Here is a 27,801-nt window from a genome sequence, read left to right as displayed (position 1 = left end):
GGCTGGTTCCGCCGGTGGGTTTTCCGCGGCGCGCCTGGGAGGCGGGGCCTGCAGGACAAGATGGAGTTGCTGCAGGTCCTGAAACGCGGGCTGCAGCAGGTCAGCGGCCACGGTGGCCTCCGCGGCTATCTACGAGTTTTGTTCAGGTAGGCGGCCAGCCATGCTTTTGGCTTCTGGGACTGGACTTACCCTGGCTGGTTTCTTGGAAAGGGGTTCGGGCTTGGGTCACCTTGGAGAATCCAACTCTTCTCAAGGACAACCGGCCAAGTCAGCCTGGCTTCCCCCGGCGGAAGTCTGTCCCGGGGTCTCCCGGAGACGGGATCAAAGCGGGCTGTAGAGACAGAGCTGAGACATAGCGGTGCGGGCATGTATGGGCTGCACCCCTGCTCTGCTTCCTGGAGAGGAATGAGCCTGCCAAAAGCTCACACTGTGTGACCTTGGGAAACTTTGGGGTTTTTTTTTTCCTCCTTCCCTGGCCTTCCCTTTCCTTCCGTGTACTGTAAGGAGTTAAAATGAAGTGATTACAATTTTCCCCGACTAGTCCTTCAACTCGGTGAATTGGACGAGCAGCATCGTCCGGGGAAACGGAGTTGGAGACCTAGAGCCTAATGAAAGAGCCAGGTGTTCGAATCATTTTAAGATGAAACACTTTAATTTCCAGGTTTCCGAAGTTTTTTGCTAACTTCAGTGCCTCAGACCTAGGGATAATAGATTTTTTAAAGTAGTCTTGTAATTTGAAGGTATTGGGTCTATATATTTAGTGTATTTAAGGCACATCAGTTGGCTCAGTTTCTCTTCTCTTGTGCTGGAAGTATACAATCAGTGACCATATCCAGCATCTCGTTTTTCTCCTTGGCACAGCTGCCTATGTTTGTGAAAGTTAATACTCTCTCTTTTTACCTATGTGTTGTAAATAAACAATCTTTCCAAAATGTCTGTTTTCTTTTGGACATTCCCAGGGCAAATGATGTGAGGGTTGGCACATTAGTGGGAGAAGACAAATACGGAAATAAATACTATGAAGACAACAAGCAGTTTTTTGGTAAGTGCAGTATTTTGGGGTATAAGTAATGGGAGTGAGATTGGGATTTGATTTTACTTTTTCCATAATGTGTTTTTACAAGGTACTTGTAAAAGGATGAAGAACTCAATAGAAAAAAGAAAAACATAGGAAAAGAAAATTAAGTCACCAACAAAGGCATGAAAAGATGTTCATTCTTACTTTTTATTAAAAGAATACATGATTTTTTTATTTTTCAATTTTTATTGAAATATAGTTGATTTACAGTGTTTCAGGTATACAGCAAAAGGATTCATGTATAGGTGTATAAATACACATATTCTTTTTTTACATTCTCTTCAATTATAGGTTATTACAATGTATTAAGTATAGTTCCCTGTGCTATATAGTAGGTCCTTTTTGATTATCTATTTTATGTATAGTAGTGTGTATATTAGGAGAAGGCAATGGCACCCCACTCCAGTGCTCTTGCCTGGAAAGTCCCATGGACGGAGGAGCCTGGCGGGCTGCTGTCCATGGGGTCGCTGAGAGCCGGGCACGACTGAGCAACTTCACTTTCACTTTTCACTTTCATTCATTGGAGAAGGAAATGGCAACCCACTCCAGTGTTCTTGCCTGGAGAATCCCAGGGACAGAGGAGCCTGGTGGGCTGCCGTCTGTGGGGTCGCACGGAGTTGGACACGACTGAAGCGACTTAGCGGCAGCAGCAGCAGTGTGTATATTTAAAATCTAAATTCCTAATTTATCCCTCTCATCCTCACTTGTAATTACAGAAATGCAGCTCAAAAAACAGTGTTATCTTTTTTTACCTGTTGAATTTTGAAGCATTTGCCAATCTGATAAATACTTAGTGGGGAAATGGCGTAAGAGTATATACATTAGGACTTCCCTGGTGGTCTAATGGCTGGGACTGCATGCTCCCAGTGCAGGGGGCCCAAGTTCAATCCCTGGTCAGGGAACTAGATCCCACATGCCCTAACTAAGAGTTTACACGCCACAGCTAAAGATCCTGCATGCCACAAGGAAGATTGAAGATCGCATGTGCCATAGCTGAGACCTGGTGTAGCCAGATAAATAAATATATATATATATTTTAAAGTATATACGTCAGTACAGTCCTTTTGGAGGACAGTCAGTAAATTTTCTTAAAATTTACATTACACATATCTTTTGTCCCAGCAATTCAACTTCTAGGAATCCACCTTAAATATTCTTGCAAACCAAAAACAACCATAGCAGCACTGTTTTACTAGTAAATTCTAAAAGCAACATTAATTTTCCATCAATTGGATACTGATGAATTGCATTTTTTTATAATACTTTGTTGTTATTAAAAATGATATAAACCAGTACATTTTATATAGAAAGATGTCAAAGATGTGTGTAACACAAGAAACTCCAGATGCAGAACAATTTGTTGCCTCACAGGAAGAAAATTAAACTTTTTGTGTTCATATTCCAAATGCTGGAAGGAAATACAAGAAACTTAGAAGTATTATCAGATGGTAAGGTTTCAACATTTTGTTCCTCCATGTTAAAACTTTGTAACTCTGAAGTTTACTTAATTAATGTCTCTCAGCCCCAGCTTCCTCATGTTATAAAGTAGCATCATCATAATAATACTTGCCTCATGCTGCTGCTGCTGCTGCTAAGTTGCTTCAGTCGTGTCCGACTCTGTGCGACCCCATAGACAGCAGCCCACCAGGCTCCCCCGTCCCTGAGATTCTCCAGGCAAGAACACCGGAGTGGGTTGCCATTTCCTTCTCCATTTGCCTCATAAACTTGTATAAAAAATAGATAAAAAGTGAATGGGAGGAGCTTATCCAAATGTAGAATTTATCTGCCTCAACAAGATTAACACTGTGGGTCAGATCCTTCTCTGTTGTGAGGGGCTGGTCTGTGCATTATGGAATGCTTAGCATCCTTGGCATCGACCCACCAAGTGCCAGAAACACTTTCCTTCTGCAGTTGTGACAACCAAAAATGTCCCCAGACTTTGCCAAATGTCCCCTGGGGGACAAAAGTGTCCCCTGTTGAGAACCGCTGGTCTATTGCTCGGGCTGTAAGTGCTCAAAAAATACTATACTACTGTTGCTATTACTATTACCTTCTTGAAGTGTTGGGAATTTTTTGCCATGTGCATTTATTACTTTTATAATAAAAAAATTATCTTTTGATTGAGATTAAAAGTATCAGAGAGGGAATAATTAGTCTTTATCCAGGGGGAAAACTGATAAGGTGAAATATAATGGCCTTGAGTGCCATATGCTTTCTAAACACATACAACAATCATTATCTACTTTAATATTTAGCATCTACTGGAGGTAAGCACTTTAATCCTCCCCCTCCCTCATTTTACAGAGGAAACTTGGTTATGGACCTTAATAATATTTTTAGGAATATATAAATCACGTATCCATGTGTGATTGCATTGGATGCAAGTTGGTCTACAAGGGGTAAACAGCAATATCCTAACACTCTGTAACCATAATTTTTTAATATTTAGGCAAATCATAGTTCTAGGCCTGCAAATGATTTTAAGAGATAATCAAAAAGCTGTTTTTTTTTTAATAGAGAAAAAAACTGAGGCCCAAGAAAATGTCTTATCCAGAAGGAACTTAATTAAATAACAGCTAGGTAGTGGCAGAGCCTCAGGCCAAAATTCTTTCTATTCATCGCTTTGTTACAAACTAGTATAATATTAAACTTCCTTCATTTTTTCCCCTTTTCTTCTCTCCATTTTTGCCTCACATTGGAAATATGGTTCAGTTCAGTTCAGTTGCTCAGTCGTGTCTGACTCTTTGCAACCCCATGAATTGCAGCATGCCAGGCCTTCCTGTCCATCACCAACTCCTGGAGTTCACTCAAACTCACGTCCATCTAGTCGGTGATGCCAGCCAGCCATCTCATCCTCTGTCATCCCCTTCTCCTCCTGCCCCCAATCCCTCCCAGCATCAGAGTCTTTTCCAATTAGTCAAGGATTGGAGTTTCAGCTTTAGCATCAGTTCTTCCAAAGAACACCCAGGTCTTATCTTCTTTAGAATGAGCTGGTTGGATCTCCTTGCAGTCCAAGGGACTCTCAGGAGTCTTCTCCAACACCACAGTTCAAAAGCATCAATTCTTCGGTGCTCAGCTTTCCTCACAGTGCAACTCTCACATCCATACACATGACCACTGGAAAAACCATAGCCTTGACTAGATGGACCTTTGTTGGCAAAGTAATGTCTCTGCTTTTTAACATGCTGTCTAGTTGGGTCATAGCTTTCCTTCCAAGGAGTAAGCATCTTTTATTTTCATGGCTGCAGTCACCATCTGCAGTGATTTTGAAGCCCCCAAAAATAAAGTCTGACACTGTTTTCACTGTTTCCCGATCTATTTCCCATGAAGTGATGGGACCAGATGCCATGATCTTAGTTTTCTGAATGTTGAGCTTTAAGCCAGCTTTACTTTTGCTAATTTAAAAAATGATATATTTTGTTGTAAAACATTGAAACTTAGTGTATGAAGTGAAAAAGGAAAGCTTCCATGTCTCATAGTTTTACCCCATTTTAATAGTATAATATATATATTTCAAGATTCCTCGGTACATGTGTAAACATTCATTTTTTAAAATTATGCATGTTGTTTGTAAACTGAAATAATTTTACATAAAAATCATGAGTCATTTTTCCCATAGTAAGTTGAAGGTATCTACAGCATTCTTTTCTGTTTGAACACTTGTTTTGTGTTTTCTTATTTTACAGATTTTCATACCATTCTTTTTAATAGCAACACTGTATTCCACTGTATGGAAGAACCTTTATTTTCTTGAATAGTTCACTGTTGGTACACACATTGCCTTCAGCTTTTTGCTGTTAGAGACAATGCTGCAGTGAACTTGATTGTAACAATGGCCACATTCGCTTGTTAAAGTATTCTAAGAGTAAATTCCTGTAAGTGGAATTGCTGAGTCTGAGTATGCACATTTAAAATTTTGCTAAGTATAGATTATGAAATTGTTAAAGCCCAGCTCTATCATGGCATCATTTTGCCTATTGGCTTAAAATTCATTACAGGGATGAATTCAGTATTCCCTTTGTGGGGGTGAGGGCAGTGAGGAAGAGATGAAAGAAATTAATGTTTATTATGCACTTACGTGCTGGATACTAAACTAGGTGTATGTGTGTGAGACATTTAATTTTCATAACAATGTTAAGATGTGGGTATAATCATCCACTTTTAATAGATAAAGAAACTGAGGCTCATAACTTGCCTAACAGCCTCTGATAATAAATGACAGTCTCGTATAGCACAGGGAACTCTGCTTAACACTCTGTAATGGCTTAGAGGGGAAAAGAGTCTTAAAAGAGTAGAGAGAGAGAGAGATATAAAACAGATTCACTTCGCTCTACACCTGAAACACATCATTGTAAATCAACTATACCCCAGTAAAAAGTAAAAGAAAAAAAAAGTGACAGTGTTCATTAAAATACAGGCCTTTGCCTCACAGTTTTGTAAGTTGTGGTTGGGCTGTCAGCTGTTTCATAGAAATTTGTTAAAACATGCAGCCATGCTATTTTGATAACATGAGCTGTTCTACTTACCTAACCATCATATATAATGTTTGCTTATTATATAATAACCACCAATTTCCTAAAGAATCTCTGATGGTAATTTTAAAATATTTATATGGAAACCTGTAGCTCAGGTGTAGTTGCTGTGAATACGTTTCTCTTGCCCCAGTTTCAGGAGGAGCACTTTTCTCTCCTGAATACCCAGAATGACTGGGAACATATTCCCCTTCCCTCTCTTATACCTGCTTGACAGGGGACCTGGGGGGGAAGCAAGGGTTCTGCACTGTGGAAAAGGCCTGAGCTCCACCCACAGAGTGAGTTCATTGCCCTAGAGGGGTTTTCCTGAGGTGGCCTCTAGGTTTTTGATAAACCTTGCCATGTACTTCTTGAGTTTACCTTCAGTAGTACACCCGGGTCTCTATAGTTCTCTAACTTTTCTCTTACATAAGAGCATATAAAAGTCTTTTCTTAATAAAAAGATTACTTTGATACTATGCAATTACGCTGTTTTAGAAAGCTGGTCTTTATCTCCTCACATCTCTCTAAACTACACGTTGATTTTTCCATCCAGGCCGACACCGATGGGTTATATATACTACTGAAATGAATGGCAAAAACACATTCTGGGATGTGGATGGAAGCATGGTGCCCCCTGAATGGTAGGCTGCATTAACATTTTATTTTATTTAAGTTGGCAGTATTAGACAAATATTTGTCTAATTTATATTCCTAAGTTAATCACTGGTGTTCTGAAAGCATCGGTCCCAATTGTGATGGCCATGTGACTAGTTATGCTAGAACTTAGTAGCTTAAAACAATAAGTATTTATCTTGGAGTTTTTTGGGGTCAGGAGTTCAGATAAGACAGAGCAGGGATGGCTTATCTCTGCTCCAGGATGTCCTAGGCTTCAAGGAGAAGACTCAGAGGGCTGATGCTGGTATCATCTTGTTACTGATTACATCCCATAGACCCTGATTGAGATTGACTCAGCACAAGCTTTATTCACTGGCCAAAGAGTGGAGAAGCAAGAACTATGTTCACAGATCAACTTCTTGCCTAGGTGGCAATAGTTTTTGTTCAGCTGCTTGGTCGTGTCTGACTCTTTGCGACCCCGTGGACTGCAGCATGCCAGGCTTTGCGTCCTTTACGCTCTCCCCAAACTCTTGCTCAGACTCATGTCTGTTGAGTTAGTGATCCCATCCAACCATCTCATCCACTGTTGCCCCCTTCTCCTGCCCTCAGTCTTTCCCAGCATCAGGATCTTTTCCAGTAAGTTGGCTCTTTGCATCAGGTGGCCAGAGGATTGGAGCTTCAGCTTCAGCGTCAGTCCTTCCAATGAATATTCAGGAAAGGATTGACTGGTTTGATCCCCTTGCAGTCCAGGGGACTCTCGAGAGTTTTCTCCAGCACCACAGTTAAAAAGCATCAGTTCTTCAGTGCTCATTCTTCCTTATGGTCCACCTCACACATCCGTACATGACTACTGGAGAAACCATAGCTTTGACTAGATGGACCTTTGTCAGAAAAGTGATGTCTCTGCTGTTTAATATGCTGTCTAGGTTCGTCATAGCTTTTCTTCCAGGGAGCAAGTGTCTTTTAATTTCATGGCTGCAGTCACCATCTGCAGTGATTTTGGAGCCCAAGAAAATTGTCACTGTTCCCATTGTTTCACCATCTATTTGCCAGGAAGTGATGGTACTGGATGCCATGATTTTAGGTTTTGAATGTTGAGTTTTAAGCCAGCTTTTCCACTCTCGTCTTTCACCTTCATCAAGAGGCACTTTAGATCCTCTTTGCTTTCTGCTGTTAGGGTGGTGTCACCTGCATATCTGAGGTTATTGATATTTCTCCCAGGAATCTTGATTCCAGCTTGTGCTTCATCCAGCCCAGCGTTTCTCATGATGTACTCTGCATAGAAGTTAAATAAGCAGGGTGACGATATACAGCCTTGACGTACTCCTTTTCAATTTTGAACCAGTCCATTGTTCCATGTCTCATTCTAACTGTTGCTTCTTGACCTGCATACAGGTTTCTCAGGAGGCAGGTCAGGTGGTCTGGTATTCCTATCTCTTTAAGAGTTTTCCACAGTTCATTGTGATCCACACAGTCGAAGTCTTTAGAATAGTCAATGGAACAGAAGTAGGTGTTTTTTGGGAATTCCCTTGCTTTTTCTCTGATCCAGCAGATGTTGGCAATTTGATCTCTGGTTCATCTGCCTTTTCTAAATCCAGCTTGTACCTCTGGAAGTTCTTGGTTCACATACTGTTGAAGCCTAGCTTGAAGGATTTTGAGCGTTACTTTGCTAGCATGTGAAATGAGTGCAGTTGTACAGCAGTTTGAACATTCTTTGGCATTGCACTTCTTTGAGATTGGAATGAAAACTGACCTTTTCCAGTCCTGTGGCCACTGCTGAGTTTTCCAAATTTGCTGGCATGTTACTGAGTGCAACACTTTCACAGCATCATCTTTTAGGAGTTGAGGTAGCTCAGCTGGAATTTCATTACCTCTACTGGCTTTCTTTGTCATAATGCTTCCTGAGACCCCATGCCTCTCCAGGAAGGAGACTCTCAAAACACAGGCAGGTCTGGCTCCGTCTCTGCTCCTTTCCCTGGGGTCCTGGTGCACACAAGGGTTTTTTTTGTGTATTCTCCAAGCATCTTGGGCTGGTATGAGGTTTGATTTTAAACTCGATTGCACCCCTCCTACCATCTTGTTGTGGCTTCTCCTTTGTCCTTGGGTGTGGGGTATCTTTTTTTGGTAGGTTCCTGTTTATTCAGCAGCTAGTTGGAATCTTGGTGTTCTCGCAGGAGTAGATGAGCACATGTCTTTCTCCTCCTCCAGCTTACTCAATCAGTGGCAAGAGGGATTTTATTTTAAAAAGTGAAGACAAAGGGAGGAGGAGTGAGGCTAATGATGGGGGGCATATGCGTTAGTCTGCCAGGAAAGGTAGGGCTCCCCCCATCCTCAGGGAGTGGGGTGCCACTCCCTTTTTATCCTTTTTTTGTTATTAATGTCTGGTCATCAGTGTTGGTAGGGGTGCCATTTAATATGCTAATATCATAGAAATCAATGTATAAGACGACTCAGGGTTATTATAGTTGGAGGTCAGAGTCACTGGTTGGTCTCATCTGGTTCCATCTGAGTTTTTGCTTGTAGCTTCCTTTCTTATCTCTGGACCCTTTAACTTAAAAATTTATGTTCACTTTTACTAAAGGTGTGGGTGGAGGTAGTGGCTTGTTTGGCTGGTTTTAAGCAAGGACAACCTGGCCGAAGGTGGGGTTGGAGGGTTTGAGCAAAGACCTGGAACAGCTCTGACAACAGTCTGCAGATATGTTCTCTCTCCGTCTAGCAATTGATGCTGGCTTTTAGCAGGGGGCATGGCTGAGTGTTGGGTTGGAATACCCTCAGGTAGCCTGAGTCTCCTCAGGCAAATGCTCTGAGAGGGAGCGCCAGGCAGAAGCCATATTATCTGAGTTAGTGTTGGACTCATCCAGTACTGAGTCTGCATCCCCTTGGCCGAGGCAGTTAGAAAGCTCTGTTCATGTTTAACAGGAGAGGTGTAGACTCTCTCTTGATGGAGAGGTGTCACGAATCGTATTATATGTTGGGTGACATAATGCGTGGCTGTCTTTGAGGAAAAACGGGGCTGTAGTATCACTTAGCCGTAGTGAAGAGAAAGGCTGAAAGCGCTCTGGCTCTGCTCTTATTCAGCAGTTCAACTTAAAGCACATTCCTTAACCTCTCTGGAGCTTGGATTTCTCATCTGTTAAATGAGATTCCCTCAAATTCCTTAGGTCTCTAAAAACTATGATTTTTTAATATATCTATTTTTTAATGCAATTTCAAATCCTTGAATTACCAAAATTTTAATTAAAATAGTTCAAAAAAGTGTTTATTTCGTAGATTGCTGGTTGATATACTCTAGAGAGCCTTTCTAGAAGATCCTGGTCTAGAAAATTTTACCAAAAAAAACCACACCTGAAAATAAAGTATCAGGTTAATTGTGATCTTTTAGTTGAACTTGATCATCAGAAATAGTTTTGGGGCTCTACTGAGTAGAAACTGAGATAATCTCATAGTATTCACTTTCATTCTAAAGGCTCAAGTAGGAATTTAGGCACTGAGTGAATGGCTGAAGTGCCAGGGGTTCTGGGCGTTACAGGGAGCTGAACGCACGCGCTCCATCAGTGAGGGCAGCGTGCTGCTCCCTCTCCAGCTCCACCAGGCGGGGATCCAGCCATGGGTTTCCAGATAGGAGTTTTCAAGAGAAAGTGCAAATCTGCACTTCTTTATGAGATTTGTTTTCTGTCTCTTTGTTTTTGAATGTTTATTCTAAAGATGCCTGTCAGTTTAGATATAGCACTGTCCAGTAGAAGTTCCCGTAATGATGGAAACGTCTGTAGCTACGCTCCCCAGTGGGGCTTCCCTGGCGGCTCAGTGAGTGATGAAGACTCCCCCTGCCAGCGCAAGAGACGCAAGTCCGACCCCTGGGTTGGAAAGATCCTCTGGAGAAGCGCATGGCAACCCACTCCAGTGTTCTTGCTTGGAAAGTCCCATGGACAGACGAGCCTGGCGGGCTACAGTCCATGGGGTCACAAAGAGTCCAACACGACTTGGCAACTGAACTACAACAAAACCACCAGCCGCATGTAGCCCAGAGTGCCTTGAAATGTGGCTAATGTGACTAAGGAAGTGAACTAATCTAATATCTTATTTAAATTGAACAGTCTACTTGACTAGACAGAGTAGTTTTTTTGTCTTTTTAAATATTATGTGAGCTAGGGAAAATATGTCTATAAGGTTTCACGTACATACAGTTCTCAACTTGTGGCCCACTGTTTGGACTCCTTAGGACCATTTACTCCTGTCAGTGATGTAGTTTGAAGACTATGGTATTGGAGTGTGTCTTTAATAAAACTCATTGGCTCTTAACATGAGAAAGCAGCACTGATGTTACTTGAGGCTGGATTTTGGTGCTCTTTTTAATGGGAAATAATAATCTATGGTCTCTTAAAATGTGATTAGCTGTAATTTTAGGTCTGGAGCTATCTGCCTTCTCTAAAGGGGCATTCTTTGAGACCACGATCTCAAAGTGGAGTGTTGGCTTTAGGTGACGAGGTATCCTGCGGTTTTCATTTATTTGGTTGATTGTTTTGGGGAGGGGTTGGTCCTGAGAGTGTGTAGAAGGTCTGTGGGCTGTTGTTCAGACGGATGGCCATCTTCTTTAGAGTACCTGTCTAGATTAGGGGTTGGGGGAGGGGATTGATTTAAGTTATGTGGGATGAAACACATCTTAAACCATTAAATAGTTAAAAATCTGAAATGATAAGTACTATTCAGCCAAGCCAGTCCTTTATATGTAAGATCTGAGATCACATAAAAAAGAAGCTGAAAAGCTGTAGAAGATAACATCACCTGCTAGGGTGCCGCCTGAGGGCAGTTGAGAATACAAAGCTGGGTTTCTTTGTGGAGTGGAGCCCCCTAAGTTCTGAGCACCTTTGATGACCCTTGTTTGTAAAGGAAGCTTAAAGGCTTATGATGAGTCTTCGTTGGAGAAAGCGGTTTGGATTAGCTCAGCTGTTTGTTTCTCAGAAACCCCTTTTCTGAGTGAGTGCAGCACGTTGTAGAACTCTAATCTTACCTTTGATTTGACCCATGAGTAAATCTGAAGTTGGGTTGATGTTTCTTTCATTAGAGAGCCAGGTATTATGTGTAGAGTAATGAACTACAGTCTGTCATCTTGATTCATTCAAATACTTATGGTGGAAAAACAGAAAACCTATGGCGTACCTAACGGGTGCCAAGAACAGTTGTGGGCTCTGAGAATACAACAAGTGAGTGAAACAAAGCCCTTGCTCTCATGAGAGGAAGCAGAAAAAAAGCATGTTACGTATTTTAGGAAACAGTTAATACAAGGGAGATGATATTCATAGTGAGGACCTTCTCTCGTGGGGGAGGTGGCTGTTTGATACAGGGGTTAGGGAAGGCTTCTTGAAGAAGTGACAGTTGAAAAGGGGAGGGGATTGAGGTGGGGGAGGAATGAAGAGTTCCAGACAGCAGAAACCACAGGTGCAAAGGCCCGTTGTATCTGAGATGTATTGCTTGTATTCAAAAGAACAGCAAAGTGGCCAGTTGGGCTGGAATGGAATGAGTGAGGGGAAGATGTCAGGAGACTAGCTAGCTAGGGCCTACAGTAGCTACATACATGCGGATCTTGTACGTCATGGGTAAATCCTTTGGCTGTTTTTTTAAAGTTCTTAGAAAGCCACTGGAAGGTAAGATAAAGAGTGTGATCTGTTTTACAGGTTTTAAATTTTATTTCTTTATTTAGTTTTGGCTGGGAGGGGTCTTCTTTGCTGTGCGTGGGCTTTCTCTAGTTGCAGTGTGTGGGGGCTGCTCTTCACTGCAGTATGCGGGCTTCTCATTCAGTGGCTTCTTGTGTTGCGGAGCACAGGCTCTCGGGCACGCAGGCTTCAGTAGTTACAGCTTGCGGGCTCTAGAGCATGAGCGCAGTAGTTGTGGCACACGGGCTTGGCTGCTCCCTGGCATGTGGGATCTTCCTGGACCAGGGACCGAAACAGTGTCCCCTGCGCTGGCAGGCAGGTTCTATCCACTGTGCCACCAGGGAAGTCCTGTTTTACAATTTTTTAAAAATTGGGAACAATCCCAAATTTTCTGAAAAATTCCAAGTACTTGAATCATTTCAAAGTAAGTTTCCAAAATTATGTCGTATTCCGACAGAATTAACTTTAGTATAGAACTCCTACAGACAAGCACGTTCTCCTACATGCATGGCTACGATGCAACATCAAAGGTAAGAAATTAAGTGGTACACCACTGCGGTTTAGGGTTTCATCAGTGTTCCCAACAGTGTCCTTTGTAGCGAGAGGGTCTGGGCATGCCTTTCCTGTAAACCTCATTTCTCTCTAGTCTCTTGCACACTGGATTGGTTCATCAGTTTTCCCTTGATTCTTATGATTTTGACACTTAGAAGATTGCAGGCCAGCTGTGTTGTCGAGTGCCCCTCAGTGTGTTTCCTCATAGACGATGCGAGCTATGCGTCTGTGGCAGGAATGTCACGGAAGCAATGTCAGGTTCTTCTTCTTGCATTTTATTAAATGGCTTCTGATTTCCCCGTATTTCTGCATTCTAAAGTTACTCATTTTCCCTTTACAGTTAGCATTTTGTGGGGAGAAACTTTGAAGTTATATAACTATCCAGTTACTCAAGAAACTTCCATTTATTCATAGCAGTATGAACTGTTACTTTAATCAGTGGGTTATAGGCCATTAATGGGCTGCCCAGGTGGCACCAGTGGTAAGGAATGTGCCTGCCCACGCAGGAGACATAAGAGATACAGGTTCCGTCCCTGCATGGGGAAGGTCCCCTGGAGGAGGGCACGGCAACCTGCTCCAGGATTCTTGCCTGGAGAATCCCCGCGGGCAGAGGGGCCTCTGTCCACAGTGTGGGCTGCAGTTCATAGTGTTGCAAAGAGTCAGACACAGCTGAAGCAATGCAGCAGCAGCATAATCTGTTAATATAATTTGTTCTTTTATTGCTCAAATTGAACACATTTGACCAGTAGGAGTCCATTCAGTCTGCTTTTGTGGACCTTTTAAAACATCTCCAGCATTCTTGGAGCGCATTCTTTCTGACAACACTTTTTCCACGTTCATCTTATGTTTTCCCCACCCCACCCATGAAAACAGCCATTTCTTTGAGGAGCCCTGTGTTTCTGTTGTTTTCTTGCTATTTTTCAGTGTAGTATTTAGAAACTATAATAGTATCTAAGTGCAAGGTATGCTCACTGCTGTTGGGACATCACTGCTCCCAGGCCTTCTCAGTGGACAAGCTTAGTTGGCTCTAACAACTGTGTGTATATGTGTATACATCTATATCTCTGTCTTTTTTAGTCTACATATTGAAAACCATGCATCCACAGCAATGCCACTGAATCCAGCCCAACACCTCAGGTTATATTCTAGATTTTCTCTTTCCATATTTCTGTTTCTTCTTCTTTTTTTAAATAGAATTACTTATTTGATGAATTCCACTCTGTGTATTGAAGTTCTCATTGCTTCCTTCCCACTCCCCACCTCTGAACGCCCTTCTTACCCCCCTTTGCTTCCAGCACCCCACATAAGCTTGGCACCTCCCCCTACCTGCCCACGTGGATGCCTTCTTGTCCCCGTGCAGGCTCTGCCACCACACTCCTCCTCTCCACCCACTGTGCCAAGCAGACAGATGCTTACTTTGCTTAGCCCCAGCTGATGGCTCTTGGGGGCTTTCCTGGTGGCACAGAGGTGAAGAATCTGCCTGCCAATGCAGGACCCACAGTAGACGCGGGTTCATTCCCTGGGCCAGGAAGGTCCCCTGGAGGAGGAAACAGCAACCCCTCTCAGTATTCTTGCCAGGGTTATCCCAGAGGATGGACAGAGGAGCCTGGTGGGCTGTATAGTCCCTGGGGTCACAGATCAGGCACAGCTGAGCACGCACACACCGTTGTCTACTCCTGTGTAACAGATTTTTCAACTTTAGTTTAAAACAATAAACATTATCTTACAGTTTCTGTGGGTAAGAGTTTGAGTGCAGCTTAGCTGGATGTCTCTGGCTAAGAATCTCTCACAAGGCCACACAGAAGACAGCGCGTGTTTGCTGTTGTTGTTCATTTGTTCAGTGGTGTCCGACCATTTGCGACCCATGGACTGCAGCACGCCAGGCTTCCCTGTCCTTCGCCCTCTCTCAGAGTTTGCTCAGACTCATGTCCATTGAGTCAGTGATGGCATCCACCCATCTCATCCTCTGTTGTCCCCTTCTCCTCCTGCCTTCAATCTTTCGCAACATCGGGGTCATTTCTAATGAGTCAGCATCAGGTGGCCAAAGTATTGGAATTTCAGCATCAGTCCTTCTAACGAATATTCAGGGTTGATTTTCTTTAGGATGGTCTGGTTGGCTCTCCTTTCAGTCCAAGGGACTCTCAAGAGTCTTCTCCAACACCACAGTTCGAAAGCATCAATTCTTTGTCACTTAGCTTTCTTTATAGTCCAACTCTCACATCCATACATGACTACTGGAAAAACCATAGCTTTGACTATATGGACCTTTGTCGACAAAGTAATGTCTCTACTTTTTAATACGCTATCTAGGTTTGTCATAGCTTTTCTTCCAAGGAGCAAGCGTCTTTTAATTTCATGACTGCAGTCACCGTCCACAGTGATTTTGGAGCCCAAGAAAATAAAGTCTGTTACTGTTTCCATTGTTTCCCCATCTCTTTGCCATGTGAGGCTGCAGTCATATTGAGGTTTACATTTGGAAGGATCCACTGTCAAATTCATTCACGTGACTGTGGACAGAGCGGCGGCAGCTGGTTTTCCCAGAGTTACAATCAGGAGCAAATGAAAGGGAGCACCGTAGTTGGAAGCCTCAGTCTTTTTAAACCTAATCTCAGAAGTGACACCCCACACTGATGCTGTATTCTGTTGTTTAGAGTTGATCCGTCGGGCTAGCCCACACTCAAGGAGAGGTGTGTTCACCAGGAGGATGTGGTCATTGGAGGTCATCTTAGAGGCTGCCCACCACAGAGACGCATTTTGAAGTAAGATGGACTAAACTGGATTTGCGGATAGATTGGATTTTGAGAGAAAAGGGTAGCTTCAAGATTTTGGCCTGAACTACTAGTGGTATATTATCTGGGAAGAGGAGAAGCAGGCAGGATGGGAGAAGCAGAATTGGAAGGCGTAATCAAGAGTTCCATCTGAGTTGTCTGTTAGACAGCCAAGTGAGTGTGGTGGGTAGATAGTTGAAAACATTAGTGTGAAGGTCAGAATAGAAGTTGGTGCTGGAGATAGGACTTCAAGTGTGATTTTACCTATCATAGTATGCAGTTTTCATAAATTATGGGTAAAAGGGTTGAGAGACTCTGATCTTCGGTTAAATATCTAGCTCTGTTACCCTGGAAACCAGGTTAGATTGTATCAGTCATATTGCTGGATAAAACTGATCCTTGATTGGCAAACTGCAAGATTGAGAGGACTTACTAATGCCTGATGAGTTAGCTATGTTTGGGCTCCCCTGTCTTGTTGCTCTTAGAGCTGGTATGTCCCTGCTGGGAACGGCAGTCCTGAAGCTGTGCCTGTGTAGTTGTTAGCAGAGATGTTAGCTTTTGTGGACATGAAGCTTTAAAGTCAGGGCAGCTCCAGCACCTGCCTCGTGTGGTTCTCATCTCCCTTGAGCCTGTGCTGTGACATCTAGAGATGTCTGGGTGAGCCATGTGCCCTGGACGAACTACTGCAGAGACTCCCGGTGGGAGCGACACCTGATGTGTCCCTGTGCTCCTCAGGCTGTGGTCCCTGTGCCCGGCCCTTCTGAGTTCTCAGGGGCCCACTGTGGCCTCTGACAGTCTCTGAGTCCGTTGAGTAGTTACATAGTCTCACCTGGGGAAGGATTTCCCTTCAGAGGCATACTTTCAGTGTTTTGGGTAGAACCAGGGCATATTTTTAATGAACCTGTGGCTCACTTAATGCTCCCCATCCTTGTGGTAACATGAGAAATTGTGTGGGAAAATGAGTTCATTTTGTCAGTCTTGTCTCAAAGCTTTCATTTTCTTTGAATGTGTCAGCAGTCGGTAAGGTCTAGCAGTAGATAAACAAAAGGTATCCATGGTGGTGCAAACATCTTGGATGGACAGTGGAGCCACTCAAACCTTGAAAATTAAAGAAAAAAATTATTGCCTAGAGCCCAGCACAGCACCCAGCTTATGAACAGTTCATGCCATTGAGTGAATGAATATTTATTGAGTACCCCACTATGTTTCAGGTACTCATGGGTTTCTACATTTATACAGATGAAAATATATAAGAGCCTGTCCTGGAGTTTATAGTCAATTAATGAGTACTGGCTGGTAGGCTAATACTGTATTGTAACTTACTGTTACTTTTCTTTGTTACAGTACCTTCCTTTTCTTACCTGTTTTATTCATTTAAAGTGAAAGTGAAGTCGCTCAGTCTGACTCTTTGCCACCCCATGGACAGTAGCCTACCAGGCTCCCCAGTCCGTCCATGGGATTTTCCAGGCAAGAGTACTGGAGTGGGTTGCCATTTCCTTCTCCCAGGGGATCTTTCCGACCCAGGGATCAAACCTGGGTCTCCCGCATTGTAGGCAGATGCTTTTACTGTCTGAGCCACCAGGGAAGTCCTTGATTCATTTATGGGGTCAACGATTAGATTTTAATTTCTCCTTTAACTTGACTGAATAGAATACTCAGTCTTTATTTCAGTGGATTACAAATACTGTCTTATACTGTTTTGGAGTACCCTTAATTTTATCTTTAAGTTAGCTAATTGCCACCATCTATACAATAATGCACAATAATAATTATTTTCATTTTTATGGTAGTAAACCAATTAAATAATCAGTATCTACATGAAATTTGACACGATAAAATGTTGAATACCAATGGAAAGAAAATTCGGGCAGTTTTTTTGCATAATAGTATAAAATTGCTGTTTTCATTTACATCAGGAGAAACAAAGTTTTGTTTGTGTGTGGTTTGAAATATTTGAACTCTGAAATCCTTTGAGCCAAGTTAAAAAAGGAAAAATCATGGCTTGCCTGGATTTTTCTTTACTGTGGATATACTTTTTTCCCACTTGGTGGCACCTTCTGTTCATTTTAAAGTAACATGTCCTTCCTTCTTCCATGTAGTGCACTGGTCTCTCCTCCTCATATATTAATTTTTCTTATTAAAATTAATGGTTAAATTACTCAAGTAATACATCAGTACTTTTTAAAAGAAATTATAGCTTATGTTCAGAAGTTTTCGCTTTTTTTTTTTTTTTTTTACAGAAAATAATTTTTCCTTGAAGATTTTTTTAGTGCCATGGTGACGTTGACAATGGTTTTTCTCCTGTAGGGTTAATTTATTTAGGATACCTGACACAGTCCATAGGGTTGCAAAGAGTCGGACATGACTGAAGCAACTTAACATACACACAACATCATTTTAGTCAGCTTTTTTTTTTTTCACTTGACAGAAGATGTTCTAGAAGCCTTTGTAGAGAAGTGAGGTAGCAGGTGGGGAGGATTACCTGGAGGTGATTACTTGGGGCTTGAGAGACTGGGTGGGTGGTGGTACCTTTCATTAGGATGGGAAGACTTGGAGAAGAGTAGCCTGTGAGGATGGAGAGTAGGAATCAGAAGCCTCCTTTTTGGATGTAGGAAATTTGAGATAACATGCCAGAAATCCAACTGAACAATTATGTTAAGTAAACAGCAGGATAGATGAATCTGTAGCTTAGGACAGAGGTCAAGCCAGTAAAGAATAAGTAGTTACTAGCAAAGTAAGGATGGAGAAGGCAATGGCAACCCACTCCAGTGTTCTTGCCTGCAGAGTCCCAGGAATGGGGAAGCCTGGTGGGGTCGCACAGAGTTGGACACGACTGAAGTGACTTAGCAGCGGCGGCAGCAGCAAAGTAAGGCGGAGAAGGCAATGGCACCCACTCCAGTGCTCTTGCCTGGAAAATCCCATGGACGGAGGAGCCTGGTGGGCTGCAGTCCATGGGGTCGCTAAGAGTTAGACACGACTGAGCGACTTCACTTTCACTTTTCACTTTCATGCATTGAATAAAGAAATGGCAGCCCACTCCGGTGTTCTTGCCTTGAGAATCCCAGGGACGGGGGAGCCTGGTGGGCTGCCATCTATGGGGTCACACAGAGTCGGACCCAACTGAAGCGACTTAGCAGCAGCAGCAGAGTAAGGAAGACAAGAGAGATTAGCATTTCAACAATCGTAGGAAGTCTAACTGTGTTGATTTTTGCTGAGAGGTTAAGTAATATAAGGACAGAGAAGTGTCCACGTGCATTTGGCAGTATGAATTTCATTGAATCTAAATGGAATCTGTTCTTGAAAAAATGTGAAGAGATCAGAAAAATTTTTAAAAATCTGTTAGGTGGGCAGGGATAATCCACATACACCCCTAAGAAGCAACCACTGTCAGCATTTGCCATATTTCCTTTAGTCTTTTAAAATAAATGTTTATGTTAGTTGTGTTCCTAATTGTTCAGTTTTACTTACTGGTTTTTTTCCAGTCTATAATATAAGCAATTTTCCTTGTTATTGAAAAGAATCCTTATAATCATGATTGTAAAGATGTATAGTTGTTATAGAAAACTTGGAAAATCCATAGAAGGACAAACAAAAATAAACTAATTCCTTAGCCAAGAAATAAGCACTGTTAAGATTTTGTTCACTGATTGAACAGATACCAGTTTGTTGGCTTTTGAGTCGAGAAGGAATGGTGTCAAATGACCACAATGTGGAGAACAGGTTGTAGTTTATTGGTTGCGTCTTCTTTAGAAGATTTGTGATTATAAATATTAATAACTGTATATAGATAAATGTGTGGATACAAATATATTTGTTATATACAATATTTTGTTTTTCTTCCCCCTCCCCTCACTTAATATAGCACAAATGTTTTCACTTAATATGCTGCTTGTCAATTTGAGTGTTTTAGTGTAGAGGGGCTTTGAATATAGACAGGACTAATGGCAATTTGGGTTTAAAATGAATATTCTATTAACTATAGCTGCAAACTTTAAAATGTAGTTGCTCTTAAGCTTTGAGGATTTGTTTATGAATAGGATAGCAAGATTAGTAACTTGAATATTTGTGCATAAAAATAAAAAGCAATTATATTCTCTTGTTCTTTGATGAATGGTTAATAAACGCTAATGGAAAGAATTACATTCTCCTAAGGAGTTAGCGCTGGGAAAGGAAATGGCAACCCACTCCAGTGTTCTTGCCTAGAGAATCCCAGGGACGGGGGAGCCCTGGTGGGCTGCCGTCTGTGGGGTCGCACAGAGTCAGACACAACTGAAGCAATTTAGCAGCAGCAGCAAGGAGTTATCTTCACTTGCGATGTTAGTTAATTACATCCCTTTAAGCATTTTAGGGCACATTTATAAATGTAATATATTTGATTTTTTAAAATATCTTCAGATGCCCAGTGTAGGTAGATTAATGAATCTATCAAGCAAAATGTTCCTAAGCCCTTAAATGACTCCTGTTTATTCAAGCCAAAAATTTAAGGGTCCTTTTAAACTCTTTCTCTAGTAACTATTTTATCAGCATGTTCTTTCTGCTTTATTTTCTGAATATATCCCATGCCTAATCACTGCGTCTATGGCTGTTGAAGTGAAGTGAAGTCACTCAGTCGTGTCTGACTCTTTGCTACCCCATGGGCTGTAGCCTGCCAGGCTCCTCTGTCCATGGGATTTTCCAGGCAATAGTCCTGGAGTGGATTACCCTTTCCTTCTCCAGGGGATCTTCCCAACCCAGGGATCGAATCCGGGTCTCCCGCATTGTAAACAGACACTTTGCCGTCTGAGCCACCAGGGAAGTCCCAGTCCAAAACACAGTAATGTCTTGCCTGGACTTCTGCAACCACTTAACTGGTTGGCTTACATTCTTACAATATACCAGTATTCCCAACATACTGAGTGATCTAGTGTGTGTTTGTGCACACACACGCACGTGCAGTTGCTCAGTCGTGTCTGACTCTTTGTGACCTTATGGACTATATAGCCAGCCAGGCTTCTCTGTCCATGGAATTTTCCAGGCAAGAATACTGGAGTGCATTGCCATTTCCTACTCCAGGGCATATTCCTGACCCAGGGATCAAACCTGTGTCTTCGAATGTCCTGCATTGGCAGGCAGATTATTTACCAGTGTGCCACTTGGGAAGATGATTAAGTGATTAGAGTGGCTATTTTAAAATGTTAACTCAGATTATATCAGTACTCTGCTCAGAACTCTCCATTGGTCTGCAGGGCTTCCTTGATAGCTCAGTTGGTAAAGAATCAACCTGCAATGCAGAAGACCCTGGTTCGATTCCTGGGTTGGGAAGATCTGCTGGAGAAGGGATAGGCTACCCACTCCAGTATTCTTGGGGTTCCCTTGTGGCTCAGCTGGTAAAGCATCCACCTGCAGTGCGAGAAACCTGGGTTCGATCCCGGGGTTGGGGAGATCCCATGGAGAAGGGAAAAGCTACCCATCCCAGTATTCTGGCCTGGAGAATTCAAGGCACTGCATAGTCCGTGGGATTGCAAAGAATCGGACATGGCTGAGCGACTTTCACTTCACTCGGTCTGCAAGGCCATATGCCATCCTGGCCCTTCCAGGTCTGTGTGCCCTGCCCAGTTCACCACCCTGCTGACTCTTGGCTTAGTAACCACGTTGGCCTTCTGGCTTTCCCTCACGGAGTGACCACACTCCTACCTCAGTTACTTTGCACTAGGTGTTTCCCCAGATTGCACGGCTCATGCCCGCAGGTAGTTCATGTGTCTGTCCCAGTGACTGCCCTAGCTGAAAGAGCCCCGTCCTTCTCCCATGGCTCGTTTCTCCAGCTGCCATGCTTCTTGGTAAGAATCTTGTTCACTGTTGTGTTGCTGATGCCTAAATCAGTGTCTCACACATAGTAGTTGCTCGGTAAACTTCTGTTAGATGAATGTGGACATACTGTTTTACTTGAAACAACTGTTATTTTGCTTTTTGGATACACTAATTTTATTTGCTTCTGCTAGCTGATCCAAAAATGGTATATCTGCACTTTTTTTTAATAGCTTTTGTATGAATTTGAAGCTGTAATATATTTACCTCTGAGTTCCACTCTAACTTCAGCCTGTCCTTTTTAATATCTTGTCCCACTGAATCGTATCTTAGTCTTTTAGAATATTATTTTCCTAAATAAATTGCCATCTCTCAATGCCAGAGAATATTGTCTTCCTCTTGATATACCTGCCCAGTCTGTCCTTCTTCAGATAGTGTTGTATAAAATACTCTGAATTGAAATTAGTGTTACTCAGTACAGTGGGTTGCAGGTTATTTTCAAAGTAGTTCCTTCCTAATGTTTATTTTCTGTTGCAGAAAATGAGTATTAGGTGGCTGTGTTTTAAGAAACTATAAACTGCATGTTTACGTAGATATATAGGTGTTACAAAATATTGCTTTATAATAAATAACACATTTTATTCACTATTCAATGTAACATTTCACAAAGATGTGTTGTTGGAAAATTTCATACCTGATTGTGGAAATAAACTGGGTAGTTTGGTGAACAAAGAACTACTCTGCAGTTTCCAGACAGAATCTATTTGATGTTCACAGGTTATCAAAGTCTAAAATGTGCCACACATAGTCATATGTAGAAATTTCTGAGGTTTCTAAATTAGAAAAACAATTTGAACCTTTTCTATGTAACTATAGTGAAAGACATTGTGCTGTGGAAGTGACATAGGAAAAATTTCCATTAAGGTAGACTGAGAGAAACTGTCTGCTACTAAAACATTCAGTACTTAAAAGAGAGTGACTTTTTTTTTTTTTTAAGTGATGGCATAAAGTGGGATGAAATGGAGTTAGAAGTAGAAGAACCTACTTATGAAAAGTGAAAGTGAAGTCGCTCAGTCGTGTCCGACTCTTTGCGACCCTGTGGTCTGTAGCCTACCAGGCAAGAATACTGGAGTGGGTTGCCATTTCCTTCTCCAGGGGATCTTCCCGACCCAGGGTTCGATCCCAGGTCTTCCACGTTGCAGGCAGACGCTTTAACCTCTGAGCCACCAGGGAAGCCCTATAAAAACCTACTTATAGTCTCAAATAAATGACAGATGACTTCAAGGAGGATTTGAAACCCTGCTAGTTGTTTTGAATCTCTAGTTGTTTTGAATTCGGATTTTAATTTTTAATAGCTTTCTTTTGTCTTACAAAGTAGTACATGTCTGTTACAGAAAATTCAGAAAATAACGAAGCAAATAAAAGTAACCTATTATCCTACCACACAGAGACAAACTACTGTTGATATTTTGATATATATTCTTCTCATTTCCCCTTTTCCTATGCATATATATCCGTTGTTTTTGTTTTTAATGTAAGTGGATTTTTTATAAAGTGGTAGCCTGTGTTTGAATCCTGGCTTCACCATCACGGGCAAGTTATTTTTAAACTCTTGGTGCTCTGGTTTCCTGATTTATTAAATCAGGTTAATAACATCTGTCTCATAGAGTTCTTTTAAGAATTAAATGAGTTAATATTTATAAATTGTTTAGAACAGTGCCATGACTTACACTTACAAATGCTATCTAGTATTGTTCAGTAAATTAAGTAAATAACCTGCTTTTTAGGCTTAACATTTGGTGAGCATTCTCTGTTAACATAATATTTACTAAGGCATTAATCTTCCGTCATATGGATATGCCCTGAGTTAAAGTATTCCCTATATTATTCTTGGTTTTGTTCTTTCTGTGTTTTCACTGTTATAAGTAAAACTTTGGTCAGTATCCTTGTATGTAAGCGTTTATCCACACAACCTAGTTTCTAGGGCACATTCCTACAAGTAAAATTGCTGAGCCCGGAAGTGTACGTGTTTTGCAAGTGTTTGGTACCTGTTGCCAAATTTCCCTCAATTGACATTCTCGGGGTAAAGACATTCACAGTATGTGAGTTTGATTTCTCTGTAACTTCACCAATACTAGATTCTATTTTATTTTTAAATCTTTACCAGCTTAGCAAGTAAAAAGTTGTATCTCGTTTTAATTTTTATTCCCTTGGTTAAACTTTTTTGTTGTTTATCTTTTTTCTTTTTATGACTCATCTCTTAACATCATTTATCTGTTTTGCTATCGGATGTTTAACTTTTTCTGTTTTGTAGTGACATCATTTATCTGTTTTGCTATCGGATGTTTAACTTTTTCTGTTTTGTAGTGATAGATGAACTCCTTTTCTGTACATTTCCCCGTTTCTTTTATTTTTCAGAGTTTTAGGACATAAACATACTTCAATTTTTATGTAGTAAAATTACCGTTTTTTTTCTTTATGGCTTTTGGACTTTGATGTTAAGCTCAGAAATGGGCCTTCATATTCTGTTAGTATCAATACATCTTATGAATATAAATATTCTTGAACTTTTTTCTCAACAAAATTGTCATAGCATAATTTATTGAGAAAAATTTACTTTCCCCAATAATTTGATATGCCAGCCTTACCTTATATATCCTTAAGTCTAGGGGATTTTGTTCTATTTTTGTACTTTTGTACCAAATTCTTAGTACAAAGTTTTTGTACCAATTTTTATATTGTTTTAATATCTGTGACTTTAAAGTCTGGTATTGCCAGCCTTCCTGATTGTTGTGTTTTCAAAGTGTTCTTAAGATAGGCTTGCAGCTGATCCTTAGGATTATAATTGTCAAACCCTATTGAGATTTTGATTCAGATTGCATTGAATTAAAAACAGTAATTACTGAGCTAAAGAAGTTTGAGTTGGCTATCTTGTAATGAATTGTCTTTGGTTTTTATTTTGTTAAATGTATCAACCTTATCCTATGGTTGGACGGATCTCAGGATTTTGACAGATACTTAAGTGCTATCATCATCCCGGCCAGTTTTCATCTGTTGCTTGTATTTAAGCTCTGATCAAGATGTTCTTTTCAGCTGCTGGGAAATTGTTCAGGCCTCAGCTGTGTGACATACATGCTGTGGGGCCTTGGGGTGGTTTCAACTCGTTTCCTCAATTTAAAAATACAGAATACTTAGTATTAATTTAAGTGATGGAGTGATATGCATGAGAATGTTTCATAAACTAAAGTGAGATGGAGTAATAATAGTTTTAGTATAATGAATATTCTTACCTCAAAAAACAATCTGGAGGGGTGTGTGTGGTTTTTCTTGGTCTGTTTTCTGAAAAGTTGAAAAATCTTTGTTGTTTCTAGGCTCAGTGATGTTAGGTAAAAATATCTGAAACATGAACACAGACTCCAGCCTTGATTCCCAAAGTTAATAATGCTTTTTATCCAAGGAAAAGATTCAAAACTGCCTATATTTTTGTTGCTGTTACTTGTTAATGTTTTATTTCGGAAAAGGAAAATTAAACTTTTTATCTTTGTTATTAATATCCATCTTAAAGATTGTTTACCATCTTACAATCTGTTTTATATGGTGTATATTTTTATTTCTTAAATTTCCTATTAGGCTGTTTTATTCTTTCTTCAGAAATAAATCCCCCCATTTTGTACTTACAGTGGCTAACAACCTCAAACTTAAGTGAAGTAGTATGTTTTCAAAGAAAGAAAAGGTCGTCTTTTCCTGTTCCTTTCTACACTTCTTTTTGTGTTCCAGTCTTTCTGTTTTCCTCATCAACAACTGAAAATTGGATCAACCACCTGTGGGATTTATTTCCACTTGAGTTGTGTTGCAGTTATGGTTTAGTGTCTTTGTTATTAATTTTTACATACTTGAATATATTTGAGTACTAAGTTTTTCCCAAAGTGTAATCTGTTTTCATTACAAATATTTATCTCTTTTGTATTTATAACTTTTTGCCTTTCTGCCAGTCTCCTTATTTATAGTCTTACTGACTTTATCAAGTTTAAGTTTATGTTTTGTCCTGTAAGGTAATAACAGTGATATAAAATTGAAGTGGGTCTGATACCAGCTCAACACAGTTTTTTAGGCAGTACTCTTAGTCCATTGGTGCCTTTAATTAATTGGAATAAAAATGACCCAAATGAAAACCTGTTTGCACAAACTCTTCGGTGTGAAAATCTAAAAGATATCGTTTCTTTAGGCTTTATTTAATAATATAGTTATAACAGAAGGGTTATATTAGGCTGCTGCTAAATCACTTCAGTCGTGTCCGACTCTGTGCGACCCCATAGACGGCAGCCCGCCAGGCTCCTCCATCCCTGGGATTCTCCAGGCAAGGACACTGGAGTGGGTTGCCATTTCCTTCTCCAATGCATGAAAGTGAAAAGTGAAAGTGAAGTCGCTCAGTCGTGTCTGACTCTTAGCGACCCCATGAACTGTAGCCCACCAGGCTACTCTGTCCATGGGATTTTCCAGGCAGGAGTACTGGAGTGGGGTGCCATTGCCTTCTCTGTATATTAGGCTAGCAGATTATAAACATTTTCTTAGTTCTTGTAGCTTCTTATTCTAACATAATGAGAATAAATTATTGTTTACTCATTCTCTGACTCCAGTCAATAGTCTTACTAGATGAACATTTTCAGATTTTACCTGTTGGCGGTTAAAGTTTCTTTTAGTTTTCTTTCCCTTTTTTTGGCCTCACAGTGCAGTCTGTGGTATCTTAGTTCCCTGACCAGGGGTTGAACCTGGGCCCTTGGCAGTGAAACTGCTGAGTCCTAACCGTTGGACCACCAGAGGATTCCCTCCTCTTTTAGTTTTCTACCTCATTTTAGCATTTTCTGTCTCTCTGTGAGCTCTCAGTTAAGTTACTGAATAGGCGTATAAAAGCTTTGGACTCTGCTTCTTTAAATATCATTTTAACTTTCAGGAGTGTTGATGACAATTATTTGAATAAAAATGGCTCAGACAGTAAAGAATCTGCCTGCGGTTCAGCAGATCTGGTTTACAGTCCCTGGACTGGGAAGATTCCCCTGGAGAATTCCATGGACAGAGAAGCCTGGCTGCAGAAAGTCACATGACGGAGCAACTAACGTTTTTTTGAACACACTTTTTTGTAGTTAGGCTGACTCAAAAGGCGAAAGTTAAATATTTCTGCTGTGCCTTAACTTACATAAAACCCCTTGGTAAGTAAGAGCTCTGGTTTTCACAGCTAATCCCTCCTTCAGGTGGCTAGTGGAGCCTGTCTCACCACCGGTGTCTCATAATAGTCATGGTTTATTGGTCCAGGTTACTTTCACTAATCCCCATTTTCCTTTGGAGGATGTAAGAGAGAAAGCAGCCTGGTGGATTCAGACTTCCTCATTCTTCATTGTGTTAGCTGGTCATGATATAATTATCTTTAGACACACATACAGCAACTGTAATAATATTTTATTGATCTTAGACAATTACCTAGCTGTATCTGTCAATTACTGTTAGCAAATATTCTTAAACTTACATAGCATCATGCATTTTTCTCATTAGCTTTAGTCAGTTATTTTACTGAAACTTCCTTGACTTGCCCTTTCCTCTCTAGCTGGATAATCCCCTCACCCCACCCCAGCCCTTTTTTTCCCTAGGAGCTGCAATTCTGTGCCTGTCACCTCATTCCCTTTTCTTATAGAGTCATCTTTGTCTTATGAGCTCGAGTCTTGTTATGAATTCTCTCTCCCCTTCCTTTCCCATATAAATTCAGCTTGGTTTTCTGCTCAGTTCTACTGTTTGTCCCTTGGACTTAGTTTCTTTCTTTTCTGTTATTAGAGAGTTTTCTGTACTCCAAGGAAACTCCCGGCTTCCTTCTTTAGGCCAGATTTCTGGCACCTCCCCCCAAGTATCTTTTTACAAACACTTGAAGCTGAAACACTCCTGAACTTTGGGCTGTAGTTGAACAATTTTATTATAACAAACTGTATGTCCTCTAGTGCTCAGACTTAAGCTTTGACTTAAGATGCATGCAGAGACCCTCTTCTTCAACAGGAGCCTGAAGGGTTTCAAACTAGAGCTTCATGAACCAGAGCATCCTGAGCATACTGAAACTGCGGAGGCAGCCTCTAGCATCTAATAGAATAATGCTGTATGTCATCAGTTCTAAACTACGTTTTTATATATAAAATTAAGATACATGTTATAATCAATAGTGCCACAATTTAATTAGCAGCATCTTCTTTTCTTTCTTAGTGATACATAAAATAATGGTGTATCTTAAAATTGATGGGGTCCTAGATTTGATGACATAATAATCATAAAAGCAGTAGCTAACATTTGTTGAGTACCTACCATGCACAGGAATTTTTCTAGGTATTTTATTTAATCCTTATACTTTTCTTAGTAAGAATATTCAGATGAAGCAACCAAGGCATAGGAAGGTTCAGCTAGTTAGTGATAGAGCTGAGATTTGAGCTCAAGCAACATAATAACTCGAGAACTGCTCTCTTAATCTCCTCCTCCTACACTAGGCTGCCTCTTCATAACTGTCTTTTTTTTTTCTCTCTCTCTCTTTAAGGCATCGTTGGCTTCACTGTATGACTGATGATCCTCCAACAGTAAAACCACCTACTGCTCGTAAATTCATTTGGACAAACCATAAATTCAATCTGAGTGGCACTCCACAACAGTACGTACCTTATTCCACCACTAGAAAGAAGATTCAGGAGTGGGTCCCACCTTCGACACCTTTCAAGTAAAGACAACGAAAAGCAATTTACATGTAAAATATGGGGCTTTTCCTATAATTGTAGTGCTTACTGTTAACTTGATTAAAGTTATTTGATTAAGCA

At 40.9% G+C, this 27,801-nt stretch overlaps 1 protein-coding gene across 2 annotated transcripts; it reads left to right on the top strand.

Annotated features, from left to right (window-relative positions):
- On the top strand, positions 1 to 27,801 carry NDUFA12 (NADH:ubiquinone oxidoreductase subunit A12). 2 transcript variants are annotated; one of them, XM_005679827.3, is made up of 4 exons: positions 11 to 146; positions 960 to 1,042; positions 6,146 to 6,233; positions 27,528 to 27,801. In XM_005679827.3, exons 1-4 carry the CDS (start codon positions 61 to 63, stop codon positions 27,706 to 27,708), a joined length of 438 nt encoding a protein of 145 aa, XP_005679884.1. In that variant the 5' UTR covers positions 11 to 60; the 3' UTR covers positions 27,709 to 27,801. The 2 variants fall into 2 exon arrangements, with proteins under 2 accessions (XP_005679883.1, XP_005679884.1); XM_005679826.3 differs by lacking the exon at positions 6,146 to 6,233 and having other exon boundaries at positions 1 to 146.

This window comes from Capra hircus, chromosome 5 (assembly GCF_001704415.2).
Source record: "Capra hircus breed San Clemente chromosome 5, ASM170441v1, whole genome shotgun sequence".
Taxonomy (NCBI): domain Eukaryota; kingdom Metazoa; phylum Chordata; class Mammalia; order Artiodactyla; family Bovidae; genus Capra; species Capra hircus.
Note: the sequence above shows the minus strand (reverse complement) of the source record. Positions and strands in the feature narration are given on the sequence as shown.

Coding starts and splice junctions, on each gene's coding strand:
- NDUFA12 (XM_005679827.3), top strand. CDS start 61: ATGGAGTTGCTGCAGGTCCTGAAACGCGGGCTGCAGCAGGTCAGCGGC. Junction 1,043..6,145: donor AGACAACAAGCAGTTTTTTG/GTAAGTGCAGTA, acceptor TTTTCCATCCAG/GCCGACACCGATGGGTTATA. Junction 6,234..27,527: donor AGCATGGTGCCCCCTGAATG/GTAGGCTGCATT, acceptor TCTCTCTTTAAG/GCATCGTTGGCTTCACTGTA.